The sequence below is a fragment of the Asterias rubens genome, chromosome 21 (genome assembly GCF_902459465.1).
Source record: "Asterias rubens chromosome 21, eAstRub1.3, whole genome shotgun sequence".
Taxonomy (NCBI): Eukaryota; Metazoa; Echinodermata; class Asteroidea; order Forcipulatida; family Asteriidae; genus Asterias; species Asterias rubens.
The window spans coordinates 1,562,277-1,588,856 of NC_047082.1; the positions used below are offsets into that span (position 1 = coordinate 1,562,277).

The 26,580-nt window shown below is 39.0% G+C and overlaps 2 protein-coding genes across 6 annotated transcripts; both read left to right on the top strand.

The window, feature by feature from the left end:
* Positions 1–295: 295 nt before the first annotated feature.
* On the top strand, positions 296–5,952 carry LOC117304897 (peroxisomal biogenesis factor 3-like). 2 transcript variants are annotated; one of them, XM_033789543.1, is made up of 11 exons: positions 296–474; positions 1,122–1,335; positions 1,577–1,620; positions 1,740–1,861; positions 2,296–2,371; positions 2,562–2,616; positions 3,003–3,097; positions 3,401–3,557; positions 3,916–4,038; positions 4,576–4,672; positions 5,031–5,952. In XM_033789543.1, the coding sequence occupies exons 1-11, from the start codon at positions 402–404 to the stop codon at positions 5,121–5,123; spliced, it is 1,149 nt and encodes a 382-aa protein (XP_033645434.1). In that variant the 5' UTR covers positions 296–401; the 3' UTR covers positions 5,124–5,952. The 2 variants fall into 2 exon arrangements, with proteins under 2 accessions (XP_033645434.1, XP_033645435.1); XM_033789544.1 differs by lacking the exon at positions 296–474 and adding an exon at positions 532–608.
* A 1,202-nt stretch (positions 5,953–7,154) lies between these two features.
* Positions 7,155–26,509, top strand: LOC117304584 (extracellular signal-regulated kinase 2-like). 4 transcript variants are annotated; one of them, XM_033789113.1, is made up of 14 exons: positions 7,155–7,222; positions 8,266–8,460; positions 16,700–16,828; positions 16,959–17,049; positions 17,563–17,693; positions 18,388–18,557; positions 19,906–20,103; positions 20,473–20,607; positions 20,766–20,871; positions 21,333–21,519; positions 22,182–22,283; positions 22,828–22,946; positions 23,091–23,258; positions 23,592–26,509. In XM_033789113.1, exons 3-14 carry the CDS (start codon positions 16,817–16,819, stop codon positions 23,775–23,777), a joined length of 1,605 nt encoding a protein of 534 aa, XP_033645004.1. In that variant the 5' UTR covers positions 7,155–7,222; positions 8,266–8,460; positions 16,700–16,816; the 3' UTR covers positions 23,778–26,509. The 4 variants fall into 4 exon arrangements, with proteins under 4 accessions (XP_033645004.1, XP_033645002.1, XP_033645001.1 ...); XM_033789111.1 differs by lacking the exons at positions 7,155–7,222; positions 8,266–8,460 and adding an exon at positions 11,891–11,948; XM_033789110.1 differs by lacking the exons at positions 7,155–7,222; positions 8,266–8,460 and adding an exon at positions 15,762–15,919.
* The last annotated feature ends 71 nt before the right edge of the window (positions 26,510–26,580 follow it).

The following is a 26,580-nucleotide window of genomic DNA, read 5'->3' on the forward strand; positions in this document are numbered from 1 at the left end:
AACTTGACTGGTAAATGTTTTCCTATTATGAAATAAAAATAATTGAAAATGGAAAACAAAATGTTATTCTTTTTAGTCGTTTACCAATGGTTCTACCCTGTACATGCTAAGTTTATCCCCGCCCCCACCCCCCCATTAGTTAAACTTTTATAGAGTCAATAGATGGCGCTGTTTAATAACGTTAAAATATATATATCATCGAAGAGGGCGCCCTTTTTTGAGACCGTTAATAGATAAATATTAATAGAGGGCGCTGTTTAATAATTATTCATGATTACTATATTGTCCAAGAGGGCGTCCTTTCATGAGACCATTAAAATATAAATTTGTGCATTACCTCCATCCCCCTATGATCATTTTACTCCATTTTACTCCAAGTTGCCCACGAAAAACTCAATGATATGTTAGAATCACTCAAGAACTTTGTGAGACGGCATAAGAAAAAATTCGTCGTACTTGGCGTCGTTACTGGAGGTAAGTTTTTTGACGACCTTCAACTTCAATTCATTGTTTGTTTATATCAGCATGTGTAGAAAACCTCCCTTAACCAGTTGCGCTTATTACGTCTACTTTGTGGTGCTGTTGTTAGAAACATATCTTTGTTTGAGGTTGTAGTATTAATTACGCTCGTCGTGTGTAACAGCATATGAACTACATAGCTCTATATTAAAGCATCTGCATAACTGTTACTTTCAATTGGCCACCAGGCTTTGGTGATGATCTGAGTGATACCTGGTCATAGTGATACTGAGAAACACACACAAAGAATGGAATTGTGCTGGTGGCTCTTCACACCACATGGCCATGCCCATGCAAATGCATGTTTCTTCCTCCATCCATGGTTTCATCAGCGATGGAAGTCAATTAAAAAATTATGTAGCAGTGCAATCAATTGCAGGTCGGTCTGACTGAGGGCGGCTTTAGTTCTCAATTGATTGTCTCCATGCCTCCTGGTCATTGCATTGGTGCCCTTGAAATGTTCCAGTAGAAAATTAAGATTTCCTCGGTCAGCAGGGTGCCCTTTACTTTACCAAGGAGAAAATGCCTTGGTGCCCTTGCCCTTTAAAAAACGAAGCAAACGGGCCTAAGTTCTAATTTTAATTATCTTTGATAATGTGCAGGTGCCGTGTTGCTCTGGAAGTACGGAGAATGGAAACTTCAGCAATGGCAAGACAAGGAGACGGATGAGTGCCTAGTCATGGCACGGAGGCAGCATCACTTTGACAGTAATCAAAGAACGTGTAACATGACGGTACTTTCCATGCTACCCAAGACCAAGGAAGCCCTGAGCCTCCTGCTGGATTCTGATGGGATCATACAGATGCTGAAAGCAAAGTCAGTTTCATTCTAAACCTCATTATTTCCACATACAGTAGGCCCCCTACCTCATAAATTTGAATTCCAAGTCCCAGACCTTCAGTGTCATCAACCCAGAGAAGGTGATATTTGTGTTTTTCTGTAGAAGTAGTGAGTTAGTGATTTACATTAATGGGTCACCCTAGATAAATAGAGGTTCAGAAGTATTATTTGTTTTACTTGAAAATACTATACATTTGTTTTTTTGTTTTTTCTTCAGGCCGGAGAACAAAGTGGATTTATGGAATGATCTTAAGATAATCAGTAAGTAACATTTCAGTGTGACTGTGACCTTACTAACCAGTTCGTTTAAGTTTTACTGAAATTTGTCCCGAACCACCGACAAATTGCCAATTCTAATTATTACCTCATTGTGTGTTCAGGTTTCTCCCGGACGATAGCTTCAGTTTACAGTACAGCGATGTTGGTTGTCTTCTTAAGAGTACAGCTCAATATTATTGGCGGCTACATGTACCTTGATACCTTGTTGGGCAAGAACGGAATGGTAACAGACAGCCCAAGGACGTATACAATGCCCCTTGTCAATGCCTTCATGCGCCTAGTCATTACCTTCATGCCCCTGGCCAATGCCTCCATGCCCCTGGTCATCGTCCCCATGCGCCTGGTCATTGCCTCTATGCCCCTTGTCACTGCCTCTATGCCCCTGGTCATTGCCTCTGGCCCCTGGCCATTAGTAAATAACCACCTAGTAAATACATTTAAATATTATTGTAATTTAATGAACAACCCAGTTAATTTGAAACACATTTAATCCTACTTCTCATCTGCATTTAGTTTGCATAAATTTGTCTACCTGCATATTCCATGATAAAAGTGGTGTGATGTTAGATGAAGAAACACCAACCACACAATCTATATTTCATGCTCCTCGTCTATGTATGACTTCCTCAGATTTGTGTTTTGTTTTCATATTTTCAGAGTGAGGAGAGAATATTAGCTACTCCTGATGTGCAGAAGAGATATCTGGCAAATGTCCAGTATCTACTCACTGACGGTATGTTGGAAAGAATTTTTGGTCTGGTGTTGTGAAAAATTATTGTTTTGTTAACATGCTTAGCATCTTTTTGTGTTTAAGCAGCTTTAAGAAATTGGGCCCAGGTGTTATCCCTGCAACTGGACACAGATGAGTCACTGTTCAACTTAGTCACTATAACGACATAACATAAACCATTTTGTGCTTGCAGGAATGTCTTGCATGGTATCCGCTGTCCGTGAAGCAGTAGAAAATGTACTTGGAAGGTAAGTCAACTCCAATGAGAAGCAAAAGCTTATTTTCAGTGACAGCTACATGTAAAAGGTTGTTGATGTTTGCCAAAGATTCAATGATAAAATCCAAAGGATACTTTCAATGTAGCTTAAACAATCTGAGGAAAGCTGCTTTCCTTCTGTTCAAAGCGAGTTTATTTTATAACACCCCTTATAAAGAGGGTTGTCTTATGATTGGTTAAGAGTGCACCACATGATGTGTTTATTTTTACTAGAAAAGTTGTGCGTACGCGCTACACCCGTAGCATCCAATGTACTATGCAGGCCTGGAGGTTCATCTCTGAGAGAAAACGGCAATTTTTAATTTGCCAAAGTTTCTTGTATTTTAATTCATAGCTGATTTGTGTTGTGTTTGATAGCATGCCATTACAGAAGACACTTGGTCTGAGAGACATTGAGAGGTTATTCAGCAGTGTGAGATGTCAGGTTGAAGCAGCTAAGTTGGGAGAACAAGGTAGGAGAAAAACAGACATTCTCAAGTTAAACTCCAGGGTTCATAACTGAGGCTAGTCAGTGGGAAACTTTTGAAAGGGCACCAAGGCCAGGACCAGGGGCAACAGAGGCCATGTTTGCAACAGCTACTTATATTTCCCCATAAAACAAATAATGAATGTTTTACATTCGTGCAATAGAAAGACAGATACTCACTCGTTGAAAGATAGAATTTTCCATTCAACCAGGTTCCCCTCTTTGAAAAATGGAACAGTCCATCTTTCATCAACATTCATTATTTATACACTGATGCTGGTTGTGGCAGGTTCTGGTATGGAGTGTACCATTCATCCATTGGTGAGATACATGGTACCAGTGGAAGAAGATGAGGACCAGGGTGAAGATACAGCGTGTCAGATTTCTTCAGATCAACTCACAGTCAATGGTAAACTGATGCTTGAAACAAGAGACATGCTGGAGAGGTAGGTAGTGATGTAACAAAAAGAAAAACAATAATTGTTCAAACCCGTACTAAAAAAAAAGAAGAAAAAAAACCAGATTATCAACAGAAACAAAATAAGTAACAAGCAAGCCTCGCTACCATGGGCAGCGAGCCTTATTGATTTCTCATCACTAACCCCTGGAAGTTATGTGAAGTATCGTTTTCCCCTTGATTATTTTGATCAGTCTTCTTTGTACTTAAGGAAAAAACAATCGTCCCATTGCCGTTAGTCCTTCTTCTACTCTTTGCCTTTACAGCAGAGGTAATGAATATTTTGTTATGTTTTGGTTTCCTACTTGTTTTACTATTAATCTTTCATTCTATTTTGATCCATGCAGTTCCGACTTCCACAGTGTTCTCAATACTTGCTTGGACATTGGCTTCAGCCGAGTGCTCGACAACATGGCTGACTTTTTCAGACCTTCGTCTACCATTACGGCAGAAACAGCCTCACCAACAGGGTAAAGTCTTTTACAATTTTTTTCTACAAATGTTGGAGATTTGTACAAATCTCAATGAACAGAAATTTTCTTTTCTTCATTGTTACAAATAAGACTTTAATCTCAATCAAATAATGTATATAATGGCGTGTCATGGCCCGAGTGGTCAAGCGCAGCAGACTTAAGCTCTGGTGTTACTAATCAGTAGAATGTGGGTTTGACTCCCAGTTTTGACACTTTTGTCCTTAAGCAAGACAATTAACCATTATCGCTTTATCTTTCAGATGCGACAGTAAGATGTAGGTCTCGTGTGTTGTGCGAGACTTTTAAAAGATCCCAGTTACCCTTATCATTAAGAGAAGGGGTTCGCATATAATAGTTATTTTGTTTGCAGTACACAAGACACACAACTTACAGCTTTATGTCTCATCTGAAGAAAATGACTGGGACCTGAACCCACACTCAAGCTACACCAAAGCTTGAGCCCAGTCCACACACCAAATTTGTTCAAATTTAATGTTAAATCGGATTTATTTTGTGATTTTCTTTCCTTTCCAGCTTGATTGATGCTCATCTTCCACTGGCAAAAATCATTCCAGTCATCAATGGTCAGATCAATGCACTGTGTGGAGACACGCCCAATCCTTACATACAGGTAATAGTCTACTACTTAAATGTTATGTGTTCTAAATTCAATGGGTCTGTAAAATAGTTATGAAGTCAACAATCTTGGAATTGCACTACGGCCATGTCATCTCTTGCACTGATCTTGGCCTTGGTAACCCTTTGAATGTTTCAAATAGTCTATTATGCAACTGTTAAAGTTTTTCCAATGGAAGTGCCCTTTGCAAAGCAAAATGACAATAGCTTGCCCCTCACCCTCAAGTTCGATTTTCAGGGCTGGGTCAACACATTTCAAACAAACTTGAGAATCTACAAACACCATTGAAAATTAATTCATTTTTGTTCCTTGATTAAACATTCTAAACCTCGGATATTTTGGTTTTCTGCAGGAGCTCCTACTCATGAAGTGCGTGAAAGACTTTGCAGCAAATGTCTACGAGGCCTTCAGCCAGCTCCCGCCTGACCCTACCCATGACCCATGAACACCGTTACCAACCACCGGACCCAACAACGCAAGTAAAGCATCACTCGGACTTGTTTCATTGGAAATTTTGTACAGCTCAATCAAGTTTTCCTTTGTAAAGGTGACTCAGAGATTCTCTTCATTTGGTTGTCAAGGCTTTTATGTTGTTTTTTTCTTGGTGATATTTTCCGGTTCTTTCTCTGCCAGTTACCCTGGTGTTTTGTTTGTTATTGTGATGTCAATCCAATGTAAGCCAGGCTCACTCCGCACAAACTGGTACGTCGTTCTGGGTGAGGCGCGCATTCCTAAGAGAACAATAGATTTACCTGGAAGTCTGCTGCCACCTGGTGTCCCAAACATTTTCCAATTTATTGGGGACAAATTATAAAGAGCATAGGTATTGGTTTTTAAGAATTAAGAGAGCCCAATGCTAGCAAAACTCAGATTTTTGATTTTGTTTTCCATAAAAAGAATGTTTTATAACACTTTAGGTTTTTTTAAGTTCCCTTACAACTCTTGATTGTTTTTTCATCACATATTTACCTTCGACCTATAGTGGGTCAAACCAAATTAAGAAATCATGACATCATGTAAATTTGGCTCAGAGAGTTAGGATTTTCAAGTAAAAGAGATACGGTAGCACCTGCCCCCCCCCCCCCTTAAAAAGGTATAATTAATTCACATTTTAGTAATTATTATTTTTATTTTTCGATTTGTGCTTGTGTATATGTGTTCTTAAAAAATAAATTATCAATGCAAGAAATTTTGAAATGCAAGCACAACAAAATAATTGAAAAAGAATCACAGTCAAATTTTTTGTTACTTTTTAAAGTTTGCTTACAATTGATTTCTTTACTTTAAATGGTTTTATTACGGAAGGGAATAAATTGTAAATTCGTTTGTAAATACTAATAAAACTTTTTTTATCGAATGTCATAATATATTTATAGAGTGAGATTGGTCCTTTGTTATAACGTTTGTTTTTGTGATGAATTTTTTAATTTCTGTGATTTATTTATTTTTTATTTCTATTTATTAATGATTTGACTTGGGTTTCTATTGGTATGATGAGCATACATTTCTATATTAATTAAGTGCTTATTTACTCAACGCTTACTTGGTTAAATTTACTTCAGACAGTAACAAAACCACCTGACCTGACCTAGCAGGCATCGATGTCATAATATAGAAATATTGACTGCTATGAGAGGCACAGTTCAAATGATAGGCCCAAGGTGATGTCAAAACCATGACTGAGGGCATTGTCATGGTTTTGATTTCACCGAGGGCCTATAATTTGAACTGTTCCCCGGCTAATTCAGCAGTCAATATTTATTTTATTTACTAAAAAAGATTCTTCTAATCAACAACACTCGGCGAAGAAAGGTCGCGCCGTTACACAACGCGAGTCATACATATTTTTTATAATAGTTGCGTTATTTTCAGAGCGAGCATAGTCAATTGGCTATGCCCCGGGCATAGTCACTATGACGTCATCTTGGTAGAAAAAGGGGGCATAGCTATTTCCATGACTCCATTTTTAACCGATCAGATTTGAGGATTCTATACATGAGGCATATAATTAAACATATTACCCCCCCCCCCTCCATTCCCAGCCCCTTACTTTGTGCTCACCAACCACTCACGAACTATTGACCAATGAAATTGCCCAAAAATGAAACCCCGCCCACAAATGGTCACTGCTTTTTGACGTCATAGCGTTGTTGTGTGTATGGATTATAATGTGTACGTAAACCTCCATCCCATGCGCACACACATGTAACATCAACCCATGTACACACAACACAATGCACATTCCCCGCATATTTTTCTGCAATTAATGTCCATTTCGATTAAACGGTCAGACCTTTTTCTATGGTCAGACGACCTCTGGATTTGTATTTTGTATCGTATGCTTATGAGAGGATAATGCAGGTATTGTTGTCTGCTAGTTGTATAGTGTCAACCTGCCACAAACCTGGAGAATTGTACCGTACCGCGGCCCGTGAGCCCACCCAATGGCCACAGCTAGCTCCCCGGGGCGTAGGATCGGGGAGCAGGTCGGAAAGAGCTGTGATTGAGTGTGATGTCTCGCTGAATGGCCGGTCTTCAACACAGGTAAAACTTCCCTTTATTTCTAGAACCAGGATTTCTTGAAAACTTTATTATCATTAGACATCTGGGTTCTTGATGTACACTTTGATTTAAGTTATTTTGAAGAAAGGTTTGTTTGCAATTTTAGGATCGACAGTCCAAAAATAATTATCTTGAAACGTCAAATCACTGACCGTTAATTTGATATAGCGCCCTCAACCGGCGACATGTACGACTGGTACCCTGTCTTTATCTGCACTGTATAAAGCCTGGTACATGTATCTGCTTTTCGGAACCAGTTATTTCATGGGTACAATCATTTTCATTGGATAAACGTTCAGCAGGTGACGGAAGCATTCTGTATCCTGTGTTTTGATTGGTCGGAGGTGACGATTGGCGCTAGTTGTCTTTTGCGGTCGTCTGCATTGAATCTATGTAAGGGGGAAATGGACGGGGATTGACCTCTAGGCTAAGTTTTACCCTTATTTACTAAACTAGAATTTCTTTAAAACTTTGTGAGTATCATGAAACATTTAGATTCTTGCTGTACACTTTGCTTGAGTAATTGAGGGAACGGTTTTGTTGTACGGTCAGCCAATTACAACATTTGAGTCGGATCGATGTCCAAAAATAATTATCTTCAAGCGTCAAATCACTGACCGTTAATTTGATATAGCGCCCTCAACAGCCCCACAGGCGTATGACTGGTACCTGTCTTTATCCGCAAAGATAGTAGAGACAGGTGGGTACATGGTGCTTTTCAGAACCAGTTATTTCATGTGATACAATAATTAATTTTCATTGGATAAACGATAAACGTTCAGCAGTTGACGGAAGCATTCTTTCTGTGTTTTGATTGCTCCGAGGTGACGTTCGGCATCTAGTTGAATTTTGCGGTCGTCTGCATGTATGGCATGAATTCCCTGATGACACGTAATTGGCCGGCCGTACACATTAAACACATTCGCCGCATATTATGTTTGTTTGGGCGGTCAGATCTATGCATGGTCAGACGATGTCAGACGATCTCTGATCCTGGACCTCTATTTTGTGTTCCGTATGCTTAGGAGAGGATAATGCAGTTATTGTTGTCTGCTAGTTGTTGTGTCCACCTGCCACAAAACCTGGAGAATTGTACCGTACCGTAGCCCGTGAGCCCAACCCACAGCTCCGCGGGCCACACAGGCGTATAGGAGAAGCCGTTCAGAAAGAGCTGTTGATTGAGTGTGGTTATCTCGCTGCGGGGCCGGTCTTCAACACAGGTAAAACTTCCCTTCATTTCTAAACTAGCATTTCTTGAAAACTTTGCGAGTATCATTAAACATATGGGTTCTTGATGTACACTTCGATTTAGTAATATTTTGAGGAAAGGTTTGTTTTCAGCAATTACAACAGTTGAATCGGATCCGTTTTAGTCCAAAAATAATTATCTTGCAACCCCAAGTCACCGACCGTTAATTTGATATAGCGCCCTCAGCCGGCGACATGTCCGACTGGTACCCTGTCTTTATTTGCACTGTATAAAACATGGTACATGTACTTGCTTTTCGGAACCAGTTATTACATTGGATACAACCATTTCATTGGATAAACGTTCAGCAGGTGACGGAAGCATTCTGTATCATGTGTTTTGATTGGTCGGAGGTGACGTTTGGCGCTAGTTGTCTTTTGCGGTCGTCTGTTGCATATGCATGCATTGAATCTAGATGAAAGGTGCAAATGGACGGGGATCGATCTAGGCTAATTTTACCCTTATTTTCTAAACTAGAGTTTCTTGAAAACTTTGGTGAGTATCGTGAAACATCTAGATTCTTGACCATTACTTTAAATGAGTAATACTTTGATTCCAAGAATAATAATTATCCGTTTACAATTAATGTACGCCTAATCACTGACCGTTAATTTGATCTAGCGCCCTCAGCCGGCAACTAAAGACCAATAATGAATTGGTGGCCTCAAAATTAAAACTGTGTCCACCTATAAATATTTCTATGACAGTGATGCTCACACTTACAATACAAAAAACACAATTAAATCAACCTTGTTCGCCCTTATTATGCCTTTACTGTACCAATGGAACATGATTTATTTTACTAGTTAGGACCTATGGTAGACAAATACAAATTTAACTGCCTGGAAATTCAAGCAGTTGTTCTGGAGCATGATCCTTTGTCAGATAAACTGTAAGGAAGCACTGTAGGCACAGAAACATGCTAAGCACAGTCTCGATCTCAAGTATTGCTTAACAGAAACTGGTTACCGGCCAAAATGACGTTAAGTCTACATTGTTGTGACTGGTGCCCCACTCAATTTTACTTGGCAAAATACATTTTTGTCAAGCAGTATTTTCTGCTCAACAGCTTTATTAAATTGGGCCCTGATTTAGTTTTGAAGAGTGTTTGGGGCTGGAGTAATATGTGACCCTCAGGGTACAATAGTATACACATATGAATGTTTATGAGTGCAATGGTGCGAATATGTTCATGAGTTGAAAGATGGAATGTTCTATTCAACCAGGCGGAGCCGAGTTGAATGGAACATTCCAGCTTTCAACGAATGAACATATTCGCACCATTGCACGAATGAAAAACATTCATTATTTGTTTTATATAACATCCAAGTAGAACTTTGTAATTTTGATTGAAAGATACAACTTTCAAAACAAACAATTTCAACTGTAGAAGCCGAAGGCTAGTAATTTTACTATGCCTTCTTGCAGAACACCTGCTGCGTTACCAAAGACACGCGCACGCAGTGATGTTTTTACTCAGCTTTTTCGTTCCATCCGAAAAGTACCATTGCACGCTGGCAGCGTGCAATGGTACTGATGGAACGAAAAAGCACGGTGAGTGACTCAGCGTGCAATGGTACTTTTATTTGCTATCACGTGACGGACAATCCTCCAATCAAATGGCAAGGATCTGCTTGGGTGTTATATAATACAGAATAACAACGTGCCCGAGCATTGGAGCAAGAATCTCCTATAGTTGATGCCCGTATTCATTGGGGGCGTCGATGCCTTCAGGCAGACTCGATAGCAGCGGGGGCGTTAACTGACCATTGTATGGTGGGAACTTCACCAGGCAATGGGGCAGGCACAAATAGGCTCTTTTCTGCAATGTTGTTCCTTATCCACTCATGGACATGTTGTACTCTTTCAGGGGTACCTGTACGTGTTAAAAATAATGTTATATTCAACTGGAACTGTTGTCTATTAATTTCAGTTTTCAAAGAGACTGAATTCTTACTTTATCATCATGCATGCCTCAAATCCTATATACTTTATCATAATTGTTCAATATAAAACAAAGGCTGAACTCCAAAGGACTTTGTATCACCATTCTGCTGAGTTAAAACACTTTCTATTTGCTGAGGCAAAATGCTATGGTCGGCATTTTGCTGACTGTTCGAGGATTCCAATGTCCATTTTGCTAGGTGGTTTTTAAAGCAAAATATTTATACACAAAATATTGGCTTTCACCTTTGATAGTAAGAACTTTCAGGTGGTGCTCAGTTGATGTACTAACACCGACACCCAGACTCCTCATATGATTCAAATTTACTCCCTGAAATAGAAACAAATTTGTTTCATTAAACATGAACACTGCCCTCATTGTCATAAACCCGTTAACATTTATTATCATTGTTCAAACGGATGGTAAACCACTTTCAAATGTTTCAGTGCTTTTTAAACGTTCAAGTGAAGTTTTCTGCGTTATAAACCCAATTAAAGGCAAGTTCAAATATGCATTGCTTGAATTTGTTATCAATAAGTAAGTGTTATTCAACAAAGTGTTAGAGCTCAACAGTTTTTGTTTGAAGTGGGGCTGCAGCTTGGTGAGCTTCATATTTGGCAGCTACGACTGTAAATCTATGGGCGTCACTGAATGACCGACTGGTTTGAGCACTATTATTAGAAGCCATTATCATAAATACTTACATTTTTTCCAACAACTCTGCCATGTTGTGTTTGTACATGGTACAAGTTTTCGCTGCAACATGAATGCAAAATAATTTGCAAGGATATTAGACTCGTGCAGTCGGTCCTGCTTTTATCGCAACTTTTAAGGAACACCACACACACACAAGTGTGTAAACACCTGCAATCGGGGACCCTCCTTTGTTCAACTCTTTGTGATAGCAACCGGGGACCACAATGATTTCCTTTGTGATAGCAACCGTGGACCTATTGTCCCATTTTGATATAGGTCCCCGGTTTGAATGTGGATACCTACACACACACACACACACACCCACACGGTGTGATTGCTTGCGCTATGGTGTGATTCACATCCCAGCATATTATATTTATTATTTTATTCCGAAAGTCTTATTATACATCAGATTATCATAGCACTATTCATGACAACATTTTCTTTGAATATGAAAGACCTTCCAAATAGCAGTTGAACTTACGTGACAATGTCATCATCGTTTGCGATACGGTTTTCTATGTCACTGGGTGCAATTTCAACAATGCCCTGTTGTTGTTATTTAAAAAGGGAGAAAACAATTATTAAAAAAAACTCATAATTTGATACTTATATTTCAAACAACTCATAATTTGTTACTACAGGCGCGGGTGCTGAATCATACTTGAAAAACCTCTTCACGTATTTTATTGGTAATACACCAATAATATTCAAACTTCGTCAGGACCAACAAAGGAATGTCTAATTACCGTCTGAATGCTTTGATAAGCCAGTGCTTTTGCTGCCTCCACATCATCTGCAGCTCCTTGGAGAAAATGGTATAATCGTAATGTTTAACATACAAACATTTATTAAATGAAAAAGTGAAGAAATTTGTATCCAGCTTTTGAAATTTTACACTGAATTGTTATCGAGTTCCCATGTTAAAAATAACATAAAAATGAAAACATTTTATTTGTAATTTGAATCATACCTTCAAGACGTACGAATGCATATTTCTCATCCAAAGTTCCATGCATGAAATCAACATGGAGATCACTCTTGATTTCTTTCAGTTTACGACCCTGTTAGAGGAAAAAGTTATTTCATTGCGTTCTGGAAGTACTTCTTGTGTTTCTTTATGAGTTTTGTGTGAATGTAATATTTACCTTTTTGCCAATGATGCGGCCCATGCAACCTTTCTTGATCTTGCACACAAACACCACCTTATCTTTTACCACACCTGAAGCAGAACTGGACATAAAACGCAGAACTTTAAAGGATGTTTGAGGCTTTGCATGGTGTGTGGCTCATAGGAAAAACTAAACTTGTCGGTAATAATACAGCCATAAAACTCTTTTGGATAAGTGTTGGTTTCTCGACGTTTTGAACAGTACACACTGCTTGTCTTCGGGAGAAGAGAGACGAGTATAGGGTATAGTCCTACTGCCAAACGTTGAGAACACACTATTTTTTTTTATTTTTATTATCAGAACTAATACTTCTGCCAAAGATAACTCGCAAAATTACTATTATAATTTTCTCACAAAAGGTTGATAAAGATAAAATAAAGATAAGATAGGGAAATTAATTTTGTTTGTATATAAAGTTACTATAAAAATATGTGCTACATTATTTGTATTGAAAGCTTACCAAATTGGTGTATTGAGAGCTTACCTATTGGTGGTAGGAGTATGAGAAACAGATCCACGGTCAAACTCCGGGTACACCGATTTAGGGTCCGAACCACGGACCACATAAATAGATAGTCCAATCCCAAGGAATCCAGAGGTTGACGGAACGGTTTTGGTGTCAGATGAACCAGACTCGTACACTTTATACGAGTCAATGCCACTGGTTCCAGGAACAGACGAACCAGACTTGGTGGTTCTTAGGGCAGATGAGAAGGGATCGGTTCTCATGTCAACCACAGAGAGACGGCAACTGAAAAATAAATAATTATTGATGTTAGGGCCATGTCACATGAGGTAATTTAGAGACAACGAATTCAAGATAATCTCCCACATCAAAAATTATTAAAACATTCACATTTGAATGTTGAAATATGTTTGCTTGGTGTGATCGTAAATGACATGTGCTACCAAAGTGTTCACTCTGCATTCACCGCACTTGGCTGCCTTCCGTTATAATGTTATTATACAAATTCATCATTTTTTGAAGAACTTGTTTCTGTTCCTAATAATAACAGTTATTGTGGTGCTAACACTGTAAGCTTTACGGTTTTTAATATTCAATGGTAACTCCTTGTTTTGTTTGTTTGTAGGCCTATATGGTTATTTAACCACGATTGAATTGCAGAGTGATGAGGTAAATTAGTACAAATAATCAGTCACTATTTTCTTACCATGGGATCCATTTAGAACAATTCCCTCTTGTAGTCAGACATTCAGCGTGGTCTAAGATGTCTTGCCATGTGGCTCTACTGACTGCCTCCTGCATATAGATCTCGTCTTGAGACCAAGGGGAAGTCTCACGCTGGGTTCGGGTCTTAAAGAAAACAGCTGCCACTCCAGCAATGCCGGCACCTATGGCACCGGCAGCAACAATAATCGACAACGATCTGAAAGAAAATATTAAGTATCATGCACATCTGAATCATACTTCACATTTTGATATCACCGTCTTGGTCATATCCCCGCAAATTCATTGAACGGAAATGGAACCAGTCCAAGTTTTGTCTCAGCCTCGGTTTGGTTACAGTCATCATTTTGTTTGGAGAAAAATAAAAATAGCCTCACTGTGATAAAGGTATATATTCTAAAATTATCAAAATATCTGCTCTGAGTTTTGTTGAAAAAGAAAAGTTCCCTTAAAGTTCTGTATTATTATTGGTTCGTCAATTTGAACATGGCCTACATACAGAGGAATAATTATGTCAGTTACATATTAATATCAAACACTCTCATTTTGATTAAATGTACTCAAATTTAACTCTCTCAAATACATGAGAAACTTATTTTCATTCTCAGACCTTGACTGCAAATGATACTTAACAAAATGTTTTTGAAATTGATCTCAAACTTTATATCATGTTAACAGGTGACAAAAAATATTGTAGGTAGGCCTATATACTGAGCATGCGTCAGAACTGATGCATGTTCAAAATCACTCCCAAAACAGGAAATCAAGCAATACAAAATATCAAATGATGACACTTACTTCATTCTTGATGATAACTCGATCTAATTGAAAACTTGATTTATCGTGGAACAATAAACGATGGGAACTTGAAAAGCTTCGCACATCTTTCACTCTCGATAACTCAGCAGTAACTGGTGACTGTTTGTTTTGTTTTTGATGATATCGCTAGTAGTTTCACAAACATTCTATTTTTCTTATCTGCATCGAAACGCGTTCGTGCGTCACAAAGGTGTTCATGCATAGTTTAGAACATTCTAAAAAACGCGATCGCGATGTTTTTTTTAACGCTGCGTCCTTGGCCTTCATATAAAACGACATCGTTCCACAACGGGCAGTGCGTTGATGATCGAACCCGTTGGTTGAGAGCAAGTGGCCCTACTACGGGACAATGAGTCTGGGTGAAATGGCGTGGCGAGATCAATTCACCAATGGAAACGAGGATGTGTGTGAAGTTTTACGGGTACGCACGGCCAACGAAGAGCAACCTTGTTGTAAAGAGGAATGATTCCTCCAGAATCTTAAAGACAGTGGACACAATTGGTAGTTGTCAAAGACCAGTCTTCTCACTTGGTGTGTCTCAACATAATATGCACTAAATAACAAACCTGTGGACAAATTTGAGCTCAATTGTTCGTCGAAGTTGTGAGATAATAATGAAAGAAAAAAACCACCTTGTCACACGAAGTTGTGTGCTTTCAGATGCTTGATTTCGAGACCTCAAATTCTAAATCTGAAGTCTCGAAATCAAATTCGTTGAAAATTACTTCTTTCTTGAAAACAACATTTGTCACTTCAGAGGGAGCTGTTTCTCACAATGTTTTATGCTGTCAACCGTTACTCGTCACTCGTCCTCGCACGAAAGCGATAAACCAAAGTTCGTTGTGACTATTTGTAACCAATTAAAATTTCCCGTCGATTGAAATATTGTATATGTATGCCAAAAACCTGTTCCAGGCTTCCCACCCCCCTCCCCCGCCCACAATATCCATTGCAACGCCCCTCCCCGTCTCCAACATAACCCCACCCACCATGATCGTCACATACTGCATAGGAAATGATGTGTTGTGTTCTTAGTGTGGGAAAGCCATAATTGCATATTGGCCTTAATGGACCAATTAATAGGTCGATTCCCGGAAAATTGATGAGAACAAAAAGTTGGTAGTGTCAAAAATGAGACGCATCAGTGGCGTCTGTTGCCGTGACACCGCTGCCTTTTACAATGAACTGATAAATACCAACGTGTAGTTCGTGTTAGCGAAGATGGCGCGCACTTTAGCTCAATGTTCGCTTGTTGTCTTTAGTAAGTCAGAGCAAATGTATATAAGACATTATTTTGTTTTATTCAAAAAAAGTTGCAATTCGCAAAATCTAGTACTGTATTCGGGCAGTTATTGCTCTGTCCATTTTTACAAGTCATGATTAATGACATGTTCTACACGTGAAAAATTCATACTGATTGTAGTCGGATACCCTATCCATGGTGCCTTGTATTACTGTAAAGGTGAACAAGGAGCAATACACTATGTGACTAATATGCACCGGTCTGACATTCCGCCAAGTTGAAATTTCTGTTGGAAAGAAAATGAGCTCCGATATAGAAAGTCATATCCTACGAAAGTATGAGATTAAACGGAGGTTGGGTAAAGGGGTAAGTATGGAGTTGAGTTTCTTACTCGCGATCGTTCTTATTGTTGAAATTATGTTCAGTATGTACGTTGGAAACGGGAAATTATGAGGTGTCGGAAATACAAGATGTTGCATTCGAATGGACCGAATGTTGGCCATTCCATTCCCTTGTGAAGTTGTGCTGCGTTGTGGTTTCTGTGAAATTTTCTTTAATTCTTCAAACGTTGTCATTCATGTCCTGATATTGTGCATAATGTTCAAGCGCTGTCAGTATGTTTCACTGAAATATGCAATAATCGTATCAAATCAAACTTGACAAATCATGAACATGACTCATCATCTATCGTCACTTTTTATTATTTATTATTTAATAAACAAAATAGTGTATATTTTTGGGATGTCAGCAAGTTTTCTTTGTTGAGTGTCCTCCTACATATTGTAATGCTAATGCACTTTGTCACAAGCAAACTTCAAAAAAGGAAGGTATTATCTATTACTTATATAGGCTAGGCCTTATTACTTAGGAACACTAGCCAAGAGAGCAAACCGAAAACTTTCTGTATCATTCCACCACTGTTTTGCTTACAAAAGAGATCTCATTTGAGTGAATTAAATACGATTTTATTTCATGAATGAAAACAAAAGTGGTGCAAATGTACACTGCACAAAAACAGAGTTGGAGCCAAAGGCAAAGCAGAGGTTTTTGAAAAAGCTGTGGTAATGGTACACGCAAGTTTACACACTTGGTTATTATTATTATTGATTTACCTGTAGTTATATTTCATCTATTTGTTGTCATTAGGCCTATGGCATTGTTTGGAAAGCCATTGACAGAAGGACGGGGGAGGTGGTTGCCTTGAAGAAGATTTTCGACGCCTTCAGGAATCAGACAGATGCTCAGAGAACATTCAGGGAGATCATGTTCCTCCAGGTATGCTGCATGGTCACTACTTTAAAAACTGCAGTATTTTTTTGTACACAAGCATGTGTAAAAAGGTTTATCGATTCAAAGTGGGGGTATTGTTGCCGAACTAATTGACGTCAATCTGTGTGTTTTACAGGAATTTGGTGATCATAAGAACATCATTAAATTGTTGAATGTTATGAAGGCAGAGAATGACAAGGACATCTATCTAGTGTTTGAATACATGGGTAAGTACAGATTGTTATTCCTCGTCAAACGTGGCTATGCTTACCATAAGAAAAGAGTTGGCGCTTATGGAAGCATGGAATAGACCGATCCATTAGGCTCTGCCCACGACTCACGTGTGAGCAAGAACATGTGAGCCTCTCCAATGCCTTTCTGCACAACTCTGCCGGGCGCTCCAAGCATACCGCGCACGCATGTCGGACTTATTTGTCGGACCTTCGTTGCGTTGTGATTGGTCAATCTGCAATGGGGCGGAGCTTCATGGATCGGTCTATTCCTCACCTCTGCAAGCGTATTTCACGGGTTTGCAGGGAATTTTTGCTTGTGGTTGTGCGTACTCCACATTACTGGGCATTCTTTACTTACACAGCTCGTGCAGAAATTTGGTAATTGCCCTATTAGCAAACAATGGCAATCATTAATGCAGAATTTTGCCAGTAAGCAAAGCCATAAAATTTTGCCTTGTTCTTGAACCAAGGACTTTAGCTAATGCTAAGTTGTCATGCTTTATACAGATACAGACCTCCACGCAGTAATAAAGAATGGCAATATATTGAAAGACGTCCACCAGAGATATGTCATGTACCAACTAATCAACGCCACAATGTATCTGCATTCTGGTAACGTCATCCACAGAGACCATAAGGTTAGTATCTCTCATCAGCTATCAACTAATTATCTCTAGTATCAACTAATTATCTCAAGTTATCAACTAATTATCTCAAGTTATCAACTAATTATCTCTAGTTATCGTAATTATCTCTAGTTATCAACTAATTATCTCTAATTATCAACTAATAATTTCTAGTTATCAACTCAATATATCTAATTATCAACTAATTATCTCTAGTTATCAACTCATTATCTCTAGTTAACTCATTATCTCTAGTTATCAACTAATATCTCCAGTATGTACACTGTATTTATATTTGGGTAAAGTGATCCACAGAAACTGTGGCTTCTGGTATAAAAAGTGCCATGCTATATGGGATTTGAGGCATTGTATGGTGAGGTATCCATGTACATGTATATTTGATTTGTGGTAACATCATGTGTATAATTATCTACATTCTGGGTAGATTATATTTTTTTTGAGAACTTGTTGAGAAATTATTGAGAAATTATTATTGATGAAAGTATACACTTTACGTAATAAGGGGAGGGGGAACATCTGTGTTTACAAGTTGATTTGTTGAAAATTTGTTGTACCATTTCTATATTCCTACAACTTTGTAATTTTATCAAGTAATATTGTTTTGGTTTCCCCTGGCAGTGTTGCAATTATTTACTTCAATATATAACAAGTGTTCCATCTTTTTCTCTTTCTCTCTCCGTGGCAGCCTTCCAACATTCTTCTAGACAGTGAGTGTTTTGTCAAAGTAGCCGACTTTGGTCTGGCAAGATCGATAACCCAACTAGAGTCAAAACCAAATGAGACAGACCCGGCACTAACAGAGTATGTTGCCACCCGGTGGTATCGAGCGCCAGAGATACTGCTGGCTTCTAAAAGGTGAGTGTACAGTAGCACCTTGTTATCCCTGTGCTTCAAAAACAGGTCTCATAATTCATAAACTTAAAAAAAAAAAATAAGATAAAGCCTAACAGCAGCTTCTGATAATATCGACCCAATTTACCTGACGTCGTCATCTGAATAATCTTGGATGCACCATACTGTACTGGTGGGCAATGTCACTGTGTGTTATTCAGTAAAGGGCGCATTTTAGGCGACGCAGCGTTTACACGTAAACCTATGTGCCCACCAACATGGTGAGTGTGGCACAGTTGCACCAACATGGTGAGTGTGGCACAGTCGCACCAACATGGTGAGTGTGGCACAGTCCCACCAACATGGTGAGTGTGGCACAGTCGCACCAACATGGTGAGTGTGGCACAGTCGCACCAACATGGTGAGTGTGGCACAGTCGCACCAACATGGTGAGTGTGGCACAGTCCCACCAACATGGTGAGTGTGGCACAGTCCCACCAACATGGTGAGTATGGCACAGTCCCACCAACATGGTGAGTATGGCACAGTCCCACCAACATGGTGAGTGTGGCACAGTCGCACCAACATGGTGAGTATGGCACAGTCCCACCAACATGGTGAGTGTGGCACAGTCCCACCAACATGGTGAGTGTGGCACAGTCCCACCAACATGGTGAGTGTGGCACAGTCGCAGCAACATGGTGAGTGTGGCACAGTCGCACCAACATGGTGAGTGTGGCACAGTCGCAGCGTGTGACGCGCGTGCAAGGGGTCAATAAATCATTTAGAGAAACAATTCACTTTGAACTAATGTGTTTGTATAAAAAGATATAGATTTACAAATGCCCCAAAATTTGAATCTGAGTAATTTCTCAGATTATGTATTCCTAGTGGGGATTATTTTTTTCCTGCCTGGACATTTTCGCTGCAGTTTCTCAAATATCTCAAAACCAGATCACCTTTTGAAATAAAATTTTCACATGTTTTTTTGTATACGTCTGCACTTATGTAAGAGTAAAACAATGGAACGGTTGCAAAAACCAAAGGTATACTTTAAAAAGTGTTTCTATTTGTTCCAGCGCCTTAATTGTTGGATACATGCGCTATATAATATTCAAATACTATTACTGTTATTTTGTATACTATATAGTAAGGTTTGCGGTAACACCATGTAATGATAATCTCTAATTGAGTTGGGGAGGTTCTGAAAAGAACCTTTGGTTTTAATTCAGCGCTTCGATCAGTATGCTCTGATCGTCTTCTTTTTATCTCAATTAGAGATTATCAATACATGGTGTTACCTCAAATCTTACTATATCGTATTTCCACCATGCAAAGTTTCAACTCCTACTTATTCTGTATATTATTCTAGATACACAAAGGGTGTTGACATGTGGAGTGTAGGCTGTATCCTTGGGGAGCTGCTGAAGGGTAAACCACTCTTCCCCGGTACATCAACCCTGAATCAAGTAGAGAGGATAATGAACATTATTGACCCTCCGACAAAGGCTGATAAGGACGCCATCGATTCTAACTATGTCTCGTCTATTCTAGATAAAGCATCAGTCAGGTTAGTATTAATATTAGATGAAGTCTTGGTGCAAGACGTTCCTGTTGAGTTGGTCAACCTCTATGGTAAAAGCATTCACTCAATGCTACACATGTCACGACTTTTCCAGGGCGCACATTAATATAGAACAATAGTAGACCACGATCTTTGAATGTGGTCGGGTGATCTGAAAGTTTTCCAACAGCGCCCGCTATTGTTCGATAGTATCGTTAGATATTAATGTGCGCAGCTAGGAGAAGTTAAGCAGGCGATAGTTTAGTGAGAGTGAATAACAACATATTCCAAGACATAATATTTTTTTTTTTTTTGGACAATCAGGGAATCTGAAACTAAATGTCTTGATTTTTGTTTGTGATTTCCTCTCATTAGACATAGGCAGTCCTTTGAAGACGTCCTTCCAAATGCCCCTGCCGATGGGATTGATCTTCTTAGGAGACTACTTCACTTCAATCCAGAGAAACGCCTGACTGCCGAGCAAGCATTAAAACACCCCTATGTATTAAGGTAAATCATTAGATAGCCCATACACCAACCTAACCACCCAACCACGTGAGGTCTTCCTCAGGCAGTTACATACTCTTGCCTGGTTGTTGATGATGTACACTTTTGGCAGTGTGTTGATTTTGAACTAACAGTTTGAACGATGGTGTTTTTGATTACAGGTTTCAGAATCTGAAAGAAGAGAAAGTCCTAGACTATGATGTTGTACCTCCCTTGGACGATGACGTCCAGTTATCCGTTGGAGAATACAGAAGGAAGCTTTATGAGGTAAGGATGGTTAGTGATAGGCAATAAATCAAATTTCTTCATGTCCACGAGGGCGAGCAGATCAACAAAATTATTTTTGTCTAATTATGGGGCCATTATAGATGAAGTGCAAGCTGATTCAGTTACTATACCACAATACTTATTTTAAGTAGGATTTGAAACTTTGCATGGTGGAAGTAAGATATAGAAAAGTTTGCGGTAACACCATGTAATAACAATCTCTCAATGAGTTGGGGTGGTTCTGAAAAGAACCGTTGGATTAACTCGACGTTTCGATCAGTATGCTCTGATCGTCTTCTAGTCATTGTGAATTCAGCAGTTAGCTTGGTAGGATTTAGGAAGTCCTACAGTCTAACCACTGAACCATGATGACCTGTCAAGACACGACATTGTTGCACAAAGAATTTTTGTTTTGAGTTCTGTAGTTGGAGATTTGATCATCGTTTATGTGAACATTTTAGATGATAAAAGAGAAGAAAGCTCGACACAGAGCACGTCTACGAGACGAGACCAAACCCAGAGAGACCCCACCACCAGCAGAGCCAGCTCCCGTTGCCGCTTTACCACCATCGCAGAACAATCACGTAGCTGGCAAGGTGAAGCCGGTAGTTGGTGCAGGTGGAGCTGCCCCTCAGTCAGTGTACGCAGGTAGGCTTGGTGACGCATGTTCAAAGCGTTTCAAGATTTAGTTGTTTTTAATTGTAGTGTTTAAATGTTTTTACCTTGTAAAGTAGATAAATGGACTATTGTGCGTCTAACCATTCCACCAGTTTCAGAGTCTATTCCTTTGTGTACATTTTGACTTCCAAAATAAACATGTGTAAGTGCGCTGTACATTGTGCTAGGAGTAAATTGAAACCATGGCTTGCACTATGTCCGCCTGTTTGAGGCCCAGTAAGGAAAGCACACTCTTTCAATCCCAAGTTAAGTTCCATAACTTGGCAGTTCCTGTTGTGGCCATGGCTTATTGGATCGGCTTATTATTGTGTTAGATGTTTGTGCTGTGTAGTAGTGGTCAGAGATATCGATTGATTGATAGTGATAAATATATATGTCCTCAAAGGCTGTAGTGGAAATATCTGTTGTCTTGCATAGAGGTGCTTAAATCTACTCTCACGCATGCTTTGTTTTATGTGAAATTTTGATTTCCCCTTCCCTTGCATGTTGTTAATATTTTGTTTTTAATTTGTCTTCTTCTCCCTTGCCTGTATCTCTGTATGTGCTGTGGGTTGTGTGCTGGTATCTGCACTCTTGTGTGCTCTTGCTTGTGTTATCTGCCACCTGCCCCTGACCCCCGTACACAACCCCAGGGAGTCGGTCAACTAGACCGCCCCTTGCCCAAGGTAGCCGATCGGCCACCCTACCCAACAAGAGGCCACTGGTCATGGCAAATGGTCATACATACCAAACAGGTAAAGTATTGGGGAAAAATCCAATACAAATTTCTTTTTATGAAAGTTTTAAAACATTGACTATGTTGGTTTGAGCTACTTTACATATTTTAACATTACTTGACGGGTATGGTCATCTTTGGGTAAAAGCTTATTTATTGGTTACATTTTCAAGAAAGATACATTGAAAGTCACAAGAGAAAGTTTCAATTGAATGTAGTGTTTAGTTGTTTAGAAAACTCATGGTATTTCCATCAAGAATGTGGAATTTATCCACTGGTGAAAGAAAATAACTATATTATAACCCACAACTATTGAAAGTGATTGTCTATACTTCTTCATGTACATTTTGTATTAGTTTTTTCTGCTGTTCTGTGCTATTTATTGTTGTGCAAATTGGTATGCTATTCTTTTCATTGTCTAGTCCTCAAAACCGAGCTTGAGGAACATACCATTCTTGAGTTTATTGCTTTTAACTGTTTTCTCTTCCCCAAACCAATTTAAAAAAAAATTCATGTGCACTGTTGGTTCTGTTTGTATTAATATTTTGTCCCCGTTCCTTCAGGGGTAGCCTTTGGGAGGACAGGCAAAGATCAACCACAGGTGGGCAGTCCAGCAAGGACATCATCCCAGGCTAAAGAAAGGCTCCTAACAAGACAGAGAAGTCTAGAAAACATCAATGCTGTGAGTAGAATATAATACATTGTTTTTGGGGGACTTTATTTCTATATTTTGATTCATGGGTAAAGTTTTCAAAGAATACATGAATTCTTGATTATAAAAGTTCTTTCAAGATCGCTAACATTTTACCCCACTCTTTTTGATTAGGGTGTGGTAACCAGTGACAACCCAGCGCATCATTCCCCGAATCACAGTTCCCGTCACTCTGCGGGGCACAATCGCACAAGATCGTTCTCAGCGGGTCTGCGTAATGCGCAGATCACGAGGGACGTCGACAGGGGTGGTTTAGGACTCACAGTCACAAGCTCAAGAGTTGTAAGTTATTTCTAAATACAAAAACAAAATAAACATGTTTTACTTACGCCCCATCTGACTTGTCCTACTAACCTGCCTATTGTTCTGGAACAATCTCTCTCCACTTGACCCTGTCTTGGGAAGCTTTTCGTGCCTTATCCACAAGTTGGTTCCATCTCCTGCAGTCCAGCCTGTCCTACACCAGGTAGTTTGGGGTCTGCCTGGCTTTTGCCTGACCTGTGGAGAGCCTCTTTGGGTATACAGCCTTGGGGCATTCTCAATTCTAATAGATGCTGTATCATCCTATAAGCAACATTTCCTTTTACTAAAGTGATTTTTTTTTACTTCCTCTAGGTTCCTGGTCGGAGACCCGTCTCGGCAAAAGAAGACAAACCCAAACCATCTTACGGCCGGAAGCAATACGGCGTCAAGAACGCTCCTTCCGCTGGCGTCCCGAAGTCTGCGTTAGGTAGCTACTCCCAAGCCCACGGAACTATCACAGCCAGCGGATTAGCAAAGATCAAAACAATGAAATGGTGAAAAGAGAAAACGAGAAAAACGTGAAAATATTAAAAAAGAAAGAGGTAAGGCCGATGTTGAGGGTCCCCTTCCTTATTATAAGCCGTACCGCTTCTGTTGATATTCCAATGTTGCGTCGTCCAAATGCAAGTTGGCCCTATTCTTTGCTGATTTACATTCCATAAATGACATTTGCAAAATATTGGTGTGGCATTGCCTTGCAGCTGCTATGGGGTAATTTCATTCCCAGTTTTTGAAAAATGTAATCAAGAGTACAGACATAAAGTGAGCCAGAACCTTTATTTATAATACAAACCTAAAGGCTATTTTTCTGCTTTCATCTTGTTTTAACAGCTCTTTTTTAGCTTTGTGTAATTTTTCCGTTTGACTTTGAAGATTTCCGCTTAATGTGCCTTAGTACTTTAATTTAACTACTATTTATTTTTGATTTTTTTTTCTAAAGCAGAATTAATGGATTGGTTGATCATGTTTTTTGTATAAGTAATTACCCACCGTAAGTGTCCCCCCCCCCCCTCGCAAACAAAGGGTTCCTTGAGGTTTTTGTTAGTTGGCTCGAACCAGTTGCTGTGGGAAAAAATGTCAAAATGACAAATCTCAAAAATGTATCTTGCCACTCAAAATCAAAGAAATCACTTATTTGATTCCCCACCGTGCAAACCCTTGCAACAACATCAACAGCAGATATAGTCTGTACATTCATCTACAAAGTACACAGTCAACCCTCCTACTGTATGACCATTCAGGAAATTGTCAAGCAATAATTTTCTGCTTAAAGCATCTTTAAGAAATTTGGCCCTAGGTTCAAACAGTGCTCAAATGTTTTCTGCTAAGCGAAAAAAGCAGGACACCAGTAATACAGATTGTAGATGTGACATGGTAGTTTGTCTGGTAACCTAAGTTTGTTAAGCATAATATTATTTGGCTTAGCTACTCAATGAAATTTTGCCTTTATCCTGATTTTTGCTCAAGTGAAATCAATCAGCTTTATTATTATTTTTTTTGTTGAGAAAATGTATTCAGATTTCTATTCTTTTTTATTTCAGTGTGTGATTAAACGACAAAAATTACTGATAATAATGTATGAACCTTTTACTAAATGATCTGAAAAATTATTATCTCTTTCCTTTATATATCTGAAGTTTTAGCTGTTTTTGTAGATCTTCAGTTGTGAATAATGTCCGGTATAGTCCTTCTTATAATGCAACCATTTTGTTTTCCTATCCATTTGAATCAGGTTATGAAACGGAGTCTTGGAGGAGAAATAGTCTGAACCCCTTGCCTTTTTTAATAACCATTAATATATATTACTTGATAAACCATGCAATAATGTTGAGATTGGAGCTAGTCATGTTAAAGGTACCAGATCACCTTGACCAAATGACATCATTCCTGGCATTTGTTTCACTATATCAAGATCTTTGGGTTTTGCAAACCAACTTAATTTATTTTGTTTACTAAAGGAGCAAGTAGACCTTTGTCACTCTTTGCAAATCATTGCTTGGTTCCTTGTATACTGGCAAAGACAGTGTAACTTATTAATCCAGCATACTATTGTCTCCTTCCAACCTTTGTTTTGGATGCATTATGTTTATTGAGAGGAAAATTTAATGGATGCACCCAGAGACGAGTCTCTTAACCCGAGTCTCTTAACCCTCGGTTCGCTACTTGATGCCATCACAGCCATAATCTTGGTTGCCAAGTTGGGGGTCAATATCACTGTGTCATAGAATGTGGTGCGGAGACGCACATATCTCTCAGCCAATGATAGGGCTTCATTGATTTCATTGAGGGCGCTGTTTGTCAGGTTATGACATCATATTCTAGCAGTCAATAGGAGTATTTAGTTTGAAAGTCTAACATCGAGTACAGAAATAGTGTGTAAATTTGAATAATGTACACTACCTCTATGTAATATATTGCTGGATTTACTGTGTGTATAGCTGAATATAATATTGATGATAATTAAAGTGTATTAAAAAGAAAACCAGGACAATTTTCCAAAAATTTGTTTGTTCAACAAGTTGTATCCGCTAAGCTAGCTCTAAGTTAAAACTTCTCGAAATTTGTATGTGCTGCTTTATTTAATTCTGCCAACGACAACTCCACATGCTGGAACTTTCTCTAACCCTCTCAACATACTCTCGGTCCACATTTATTCCTACATCAGGGCTTTTTCGTCTTCAGCAATACTAAAGCTCGGTATCGATTAATAACTTTCACTGTCGCTGTTTAATAGCGGCTTATGCTTAAAAAGGGAATCTTTTCCCGGAACAATGTCGGGGGCATATCATCGGACGAGATGAATATCATCTCAAGTTTCTTTATTTAAAAAATTCCTGCGTCAGGTTGAAGTTCATGCGCAGTGGAATAACGCCGAGCACGCTTTCTACTGATTCGATTACTCAAGCCACAAATTGAAGTTGGAGTCAGTTTTTATATTTGATTTTTAGTCCGGTAAGATCAGCGGCTAGCTGTCTGGTGTAATGACAACCCAGTATGGAGTCTCTTCCAGAGGTCACTTTGTCCAAGGCGACCTCCTGATTATGGGACTGACTTTGATACATGATATCTGGTTGGAGTATAGGAATTTAATGTGCGCGTAATTATGAAGGGTTCTTGCCACCGTGTGCGTCCCATGGTGGGGTAGTGGTACACACAATATCTCATACAATTGTTTCTTCTGTATTACAAAAACTTACCATGTTTCTTAAACTTTATTTAAAGGCAGTGGATCCTATTGGTAATTACTCAAAGTAATTGTTAGCATAGAAACTTACTCGGTAACAATCAATGGAGAGATGTT

Coding starts and splice junctions, on each gene's coding strand:
- LOC117304897 (XM_033789543.1), top strand. CDS start 402: ATGTTAGAATCACTCAAGAACTTTGTGAGACGGCATAAGAAAAAATTC. Junction 1,621..1,739: donor GAATGATCTTAAGATAATCA/GTAAGTAACATT, acceptor TTGTGTGTTCAG/GTTTCTCCCGGACGATAGCT. Junction 2,372..2,561: donor CCAGTATCTACTCACTGACG/GTATGTTGGAAA, acceptor TTGTGCTTGCAG/GAATGTCTTGCATGGTATCC.
- LOC117304584 (XM_033789110.1), top strand. CDS start 15,854: ATGAGCTCCGATATAGAAAGTCATATCCTACGAAAGTATGAGATTAAA. Junction 17,694..18,387: donor TCATCCACAGAGACCATAAG/GTTAGTATCTCT, acceptor TCTCCGTGGCAG/CCTTCCAACATTCTTCTAGA. Junction 21,520..22,181: donor CCCTCAGTCAGTGTACGCAG/GTAGGCTTGGTG, acceptor ACACAACCCCAG/GGAGTCGGTCAACTAGACCG.